This window comes from Plectropomus leopardus, chromosome 13 (genome assembly GCF_026936395.1).
Source record: "Plectropomus leopardus strain MGB_pleo_1.0 chromosome 13, ASM2693639v1, whole genome shotgun sequence".
Classification (NCBI taxonomy): Eukaryota; Metazoa; Chordata; class Actinopteri; order Perciformes; family Serranidae; genus Plectropomus; species Plectropomus leopardus.
The window spans coordinates 23,839,259-23,846,236 of record NC_142188.1 but is presented as its reverse complement, the minus strand read 5'-3'; the positions used below and the strand labels follow the sequence as shown (position 1 = coordinate 23,846,236).

At 37.9% G+C, this 6,978-nt stretch overlaps 1 protein-coding gene across 1 annotated transcript; it reads right to left on the bottom strand.

Moving 5' to 3' along the window:
• Positions 1-82: 82 nt before the first annotated feature.
• On the bottom strand, positions 83-5,206 carry LOC121954457 (spastin-like). Its single transcript, XM_042501957.2, has 16 exons — positions 4,839-5,206; positions 4,664-4,747; positions 4,500-4,583; positions 4,232-4,398; positions 2,876-3,009; positions 2,674-2,767; positions 2,513-2,587; positions 2,307-2,378; positions 2,022-2,097; positions 1,841-1,932; positions 1,632-1,711; positions 1,501-1,543; positions 1,329-1,408; positions 1,171-1,241; positions 1,028-1,068; positions 83-918 (listed from the first exon to the last, which is right to left on the bottom strand). Exons 1-16 carry the CDS (start codon positions 4,954-4,956, stop codon positions 793-795), a joined length of 1,437 nt encoding a protein of 478 aa, XP_042357891.1. The 5' UTR covers positions 4,957-5,206; the 3' UTR covers positions 83-792.
• Positions 5,207-6,978: the final 1,772 nt, after the last annotated feature.

Here is a 6,978-nt window from a genome sequence, read left to right as displayed (position 1 = left end):
ATAAAAGCAGTTAAGCACTCATCTGCATTTAATGCTGCAGTTAGTACCTCTTTTAAAAGAAAAAGGAAGAATAAAGCTGGTGAAACCTTAATGGATTTATTTATTGATGCATGAGGAAAGTAGGAGGCCATTACAGCTCTGCTCAATATAATACTTTTAAAATGTCATGACATTTGCTGGTAAACACAACAGTTAATTAGGTCTCCTACTATCAGGTACAATTAAAGTACTTTTATCTACAAACTATCAGTGCAGATGAAAAAAACAACAACCTCTTATAATACAAAAGCACCCAATTTGGTGACGCTTCTCCCAATCATTATCTTTCATGTGCACAAGTACAGAGAGCACTTGGTGATCAATACCATCAACGAGTCAATACAGCAGGTAACTAATGTGGAAGTGTAAAATGATCAAAATCAGAGGTTTTGTCAGGATTTACAGAAACTTGCTGCCCTCTTGAGGCAAGAGAAAGATCACTTTGAATTTGTCAGGACATTCTTAAGAATAAATAAGGAAATTTTAAGTAGCAAGACAGTGTTTTAGGGAGTATAATAATAAAGAAACTCGTAAAAAAATCTTACTAGCAAAGCTTTCCCATAAAATAGGGAGTGTAAGTGGTTTCCAAATGTCATATATTTTACATTATAGCTTTGCCATCCAGGAGCTGCTTCCTGTTACTCTGTGTTAATGACATCTTGTACCCGTAGAGTAAAACAGGGGAACTGTTATTAGATTTTAAAGATTTTTTTTTGTTTGTTTGTTTTAACAAGAGAGACCGAACTATCAAGTTCAAAAAGCTGTTGTGTCACCAAAATCTTTGTTCCATTGGGTATACATCTTAAGAGTTGCTGGGCTAACACTGGGCTTGATGCGCTTCAGGGAGTCCTCAAAGTCTTTCATCTTGATGTTACGCATCTGTGGATACAAACAAGTGTAATAATACAAACAAATACTGTGGTGTAATGTTAGTTAAATAGGTAGAAAGGTGAGATCTGTAGTTTTGTAAGTACTTAAACAACATCACCTCACTAGCAGCCATACTTCTGACTTGATCCGGCCCCAACTCTGTGTAAGAGACGATTTTAACATGAAAAAAAAGCCGATTTAGCTCGACATGGACGCTGAGATTTGCACGAATCATAGAATAATGTGAGAAGGATGCCTTACCTCTAATTGGCCCGAGTGCAGCATCTTTGGCTAATGACGTGAGATCACTTCCTGAATATCCTGCACTCGCCCTGTCAAGTTGCAAGTCCAAGAATTGATGCAAGCTAACACAGAAATAATTCTGGAAAGGCTGTACGGCATGTTAGTATGAAACTCACTTTGCAAGATGGGTCAGCTCGCTTTGGCTCAGTGGGTTCCCGTGTTTTGCCAAAAGGTTTTTCAGCAGCGTTTTTCTTGTCTGGAAGGACGACAGTTAAATCCTATAACTCAGCAAGCTTAAAACAACATTGCAGTCGTTTCTAAGCTAACAAATGGTTCACAAGTAAATACCTCGACATCCGGCAGTGTCACATGAACTCTTTTTGCAAAGCGCCTGAAAGATTAACACAAGAGAAAAACTATAGTGAGCTTATAACAAAAAAGTAAATAATAACTGCAGCATGTGTAGCTGCATAACGTACCTCAGCACTGCTTCATCGAGTTCCTGGGGCCTGTTGGTCGCTCCCATTACGAGCACCCTGTCGTCCCCTCCTGACTGCACCTGAAACCAAGACGCAGCTGAGAATATAACACCGGTGCTCTCTGAGATGACAGTGGCTTTTGTTCTCTGGAGCTGGTACATGATCAAATTTAAAAGGCCATAAAACGACAGTGCTGCCGCTGCTCTTACCCCATCAAACTCAATGAGGAACTCGGTTTTTAATCGACGAGAGGCATCGTGTTCGCCCTCCCTCCTTTCACAGAGCAAGCTGTCAACTTCATCTAAATGTAGGATAAAAACAAAATGAGGGGTTATATTTATAAGCTGATGTGTGCGGGATACAGTTAGTATATAAATTGTAATACAATACCGATAAAGATGACCGAGGGCTGCAATTCTCTGGCGACTGCAAACAGTGCTCGCACAAGCTTCTCTCCCTCTCCCACCTGTGACGGTGATGACATGACAAAGTGTTTTTATGGGATATTTATAGCCTACGGTCTCCTTGTTTATATGTGTTATTTTACATGTATGCATTTGTTTTTACATTGGCAGAGTGATTGTTTTTTATGTATTTTTTCAGAATAAGTCTATTTATTTTTAAAATACGTCTTCCCTGAGTGTGTTGTGAATCGTGGGTGCAACATTTTCTTACATATTTAGAGGTCAAACTGGCAGCACTGATGTTGAAGAATGTGGCATTTGACTCCGCTGCAACTGCTTTGGCCTTGAAAGATGAAAACAAAGGCTGTGATTCAACCGATAATACTGAAGCATGACTACCAACTAAATGCAAATTTTAAAATCACAGTTAGATCTGAATGAATATGTTTGCTGTGTTTGAAAGATCACTTAACTTACCAGCATGGTTTTCCCATTTCCAGGTGGGCCAAATAAAAGCAAACCACGTGCCGGAGCTCTTAGGCCAGTAAAGAGCTACATGGAAAATTTAAAAAGCGGTAAATGTAAGTCTGAGAAGGTAGAAATATGTGAGCAGAGACTAAACGTTTAAATGTGATTACCTCTGGTCTTAAGGCAGGGAGGATGACAATCTCTTGGAGTGCCTGTTTGGCCAAATCCTGTCCGGCAATGTCCTCAAAGGATATAGATGCTCCACTACATCAAACACAGAAAGCTCCTTAAACTTTAGCGAAGTTCTTTTTTCATTCGTATTCAGCTGAGAGCAAACTTAACATGCGATGTAATAGCATCGATTCTTAATACCTGTCAACAATTTCATTCAGAATCAAGTTGGCCAGTTTGCTGTCCACATTCTTGAAGTTTTTCACATCCCTCTTTGGAGGCTGTTTCACAACTGCAAGTTTTCCGTTTTGAGCTTTTCCCATTCGTGGGGTCACCTTATTTAAGAACAGAAATATCCAGAAAAGCATGCAGGCCTCATCAGACTCAGACATCTTGAAATAGCATTCAACTTTTACACCCGTGATCCCCAAAAAACTTAGGACATTGTAAACCATAAATAAAAACAAACTGCAATGATATGCAAAGCTTTTTTGAGTTATATTTAGTTGAATACAATACAAAGACAAGATATTTAATGTTCAAACTGATAAACTTTTTTTTTTTGTAAAATATACTCATTCTGAATGTGGTGCCTTTAGAAATAACATTAAAACCCAACATTATTATATAAAGGACATTACTACACAGGCTAGGAAAAACATTGTCAGTAAGTGCAACTCATCACTGCATCTATAAATGTAAGTTAAGACTGCCATGCAAATCAAAGCATCATATCGACAACATCCTAAAATGTAGCTGACTTCTCTGGGCCCGAGCTCGGCTGAGATGGGCTGACGTAGCCTGACCAGTCCACATTTCAGATTATTTTTAGAAATCATGGATGTTGTGTCCTCCGGGCTTAAAAGAAAAAGAACCAGCCAGATTGTTAGCAACAGTATGTTCAAAGCCAGCATCTGTGATGGTATGGAGGTCTTACTGCCCAGGGCACCATGTCTAACTTTCATACCTGTAAAGGCACCATGAATGCTGAAGGGTACATACAGGTTTTGGAGCAACATATGCTGCCATCAAGAGCATGTCTTTTTTTAGGGACGTCTCTGCTTAATCCAGCAAGACGATGTCAAACCACATTCTGCTAGTGTTACAGCAGTGTGGCTTCATAGTAAAAGAGTGCAGGTACTAGACTGACCTGCCCTCAGTCCAGACCTGTATCTCACTGTGTAGCACTTTATGAAGCGCAAAATGCGTCAACTGGGATCTTGGACTCTTGAGCAAATGAAGTTGTATATCAAGCAAGAATGGGAGAGATTTTCACTTTTGAAACTTCAACAGTTTGTGTCCTCAGCTCCCTAACACTTATTGAGTGTTGTTAAAAGAAAAGGTGATGTTACAAAGGTGTTAATATGCCACTGTCCCTACTTTTTTGGAGCATGCTGCAGGCATCAGATTCAGAATGAGTGTATTTATTTACATTATTACATTATATAATGACCTATTGGTGCCTACGTTTTCCTTGGGATTAATAAGATGTCTATCTAGAAAGTGTCCCTTCTTCTCTGGAGTTGGGGTTGTAACTAAATGTAATTTAAAAATCACCTTTGGATCAGTAGGTCTTGATGGAGGTCTGACAGCAGAGGAGGGTCTGATGTTAGAGGAGACACCTCGCACTGCTGGCTGGCTTTTAGGCACAGGCTTTGGTTGTGGAAAAACATGATTTGAGGTCTTCGGGGTATCACTCCTCCTCCTAGATGCCATTGTTGCCTCTGTAAGACAAGCACAACATTAATCTTCAACACTTGTCCGACTCAAAATATTATTTTGTAGTCTGTACTTTAGGATGACAGAAAGCCATGATGACACTTACCTAAAAGAGCGAGCCTATCTTTTGCCATGGTGAGATTAGTGACCATTTTATCTTGAAGTCTCTTTGCTCTGTCATACTGCTCTCCTGATGACAAAGCATGGAGTATAAGACTAAAGCATGTCAACACTGCACAGTGTGTACACCCACATGTTTGTTTACATTACCTTGTCCCGTGATCTCTACTGTAATACCCCTTTCAAGCTCAGAAATGCCCTTTTTGTACCACCGCACAGCCTCCTCCTTTTCTCCTATCATCGCAGGGAGGAGAAGGTGTTTGTTACAAGCTACCACACGCCGCATTAGTAAATAATAACAACTCATAAAGACAAATAATCAAACCTGCATCATCTTCGTCGATCCTTAATGCCTTCGATACATATTCAAACGCCTGTTTATGGTAGTTTTTAATAACTTCACAGTTGTCTTTGCTTTTGCTTGCCATTATTTTGGCTGACATTTCTGTCACGTTGCCGTCTCCTTGTTGTCAGTTGTAACTCGGAGTGAGCCACTTTTGAAAGAGTCCGCTGTTAAACGTTGCTTTTAAATGACATCTATAACCGGGTAAATCCGAAGTCTTTGGTTTACAAAAACAATATAATGCCACATATGTAACAATAACTCTAGTGTCTCATCGCTACACAGACATTTCCATCGCGAGCTTCCGCTTTCCCCCTGTGTACGCTCGATAGCAGTCTCCGCCCTCCCGGTCCGTTCGGGTGAGAAGCATAAAGTGTATAACTTCCGTCTGGATTTTCAGGATAAAAGCATAATCTCTCGCAAATTTTCAGGATTTGCAAACCAACAAGAAACTCCAGTTTTGTTATTTTATGCACAAAAATCAAAACGCATAAATATTCATTTTAGTTTTTTTAAATGCTATGAATGTGTTCTTAGAGGCTAAATGGGACCAATCATGTCAGCTGTATGTTTCTGCAGTACCATTTTAAGAAGCGCACACCATAGGCCACAGTTTCTCTGTCAGTGCTGCTCATCAAACTAAATATGTTCAAAACGTTTCCTGAGACCCCATGCGTAAAACCACAGGAAATGGTTTTAGCCACAATAAGGCACTGTGTAAAGTGCAGCATTAAATAAGACCTAATTCAAATACTGTATAATAGAACTGTTTCTAATATGAGTATTATATTGTTGATCCCGGACAAAAAAAAAAAAGATCCACACATCTGCTGTCCTGAGATTAATGATTGAAAACATTTAGGTTTAAATAAATGTTAGTGTGATGATGTAGCACAAGTCCTATGTTTTGATATGAAGCTATAATTCAGGCTAATATCTATAATTTACTTTTTATTGGCAATTAGCATTATGTCACCTACTGACACCTACTAAGTGTTGTGGAACAGCAATAACATAAATTGTATATTTATGTAATGCAAACTTTCTAACCTGAACTACTCAGGTTGCACTTGCCCTTTGTGCATAAAATCACTTTATTTTCCATTTTAGTTTCAAATGATTAAGGGCAGGGGCTTATTTTGTCTCAAGCCCTTTTTTTCAAAAAAGAAATTCTGATTTATAAGCTGATTTGAGCAATTTAGTTTCAGTTGATTGTTTGGGGTCGTCATGTGGGTCATTGAAATGGGCCCTTGTCAGTTTTGGGCCTCTTTTTTTAGGTTTTTGGTCTTTGAAGTTTTACCCATCCATGAGAAGTGGTAAAATGTTTAAAAGGTTGCTGGCTCTGCCATGTCTACAATAAAGTGGTCTGGAATAACCTTTAAAACATCTAAACTTTCTGAAACAGATTTTCATTGAAAAACAATTTCTTTGTGAATGAATGAATTTTTATTAATGTTGTAAAGTAAAACCAAACAGCATTTTTCTCATGAAGAGCAATGCGTTATGCACAGGTGTAACGCAACAAAGTAAAAAACACTGCGGTATCTGTACTTTACTTGAGTTTTTATATTTCTGTCAACTTTTTCTTTTACTCCACCACATTTTCTAAATAAAATGTGTAATTTTACTCAATTTCCCCTGTTAGTTACTTACTACAAAATAGTAGAAGGAAGGAAGGAAGGAAGGAACGGATGGTGGAAAGTAGGAATGGGAGGAAAGAAAAAAAAAGGCTCTGGTTCTTTAAATTATTTAAGATGAGAAAAAATAATAAATAATAATAAATAAATCAAGTGGAATGTCAATTTTTAAGGTGGTGTATGTTACAAAGAAGTAGACTTCATATAACTCAAAATTCTGAGACTGCTTCATTATTACTACCATCTATTTGTACTTTTACTTTCAATACTTTAATTACAAAAATAGATAAATAATAATAAATACTAATTAAAATTAGAGATTCAATTACTTTTGATACTTAAGGACAGTAAATATTAGATACTTAGATACTTTTACACAAGCAATATTATAACAGCAATACTACCTTGTACCAAAGTAATTTTGTGGTGAGATATTTGTACATTACTCAAGTATGGCGTTAAAGTATTTTATTCAACACTGGCAT

Bases quoted from the DNA above. Each gene is read 5' to 3' on its own strand.
- LOC121954457 (XM_042501957.2), bottom strand. From the start codon at position 4,956: ATGTCAGCCAAAATAATGGCAAGCAAAAGCAAAGACAACTGTGAAGTT. The intron at 4,399-4,499 runs GTAAGTGTCATC...CTTGTCTTACAG, and splicing joins AGATAGGCTCGCTCTTTTAG to AGGCAACAATGGCATCTAGG. The intron at 2,768-2,875 runs GTATTAAGAATC...TGTTTGATGTAG, and splicing joins CTGAATGAAATTGTTGACAG to TGGAGCATCTATATCCTTTG.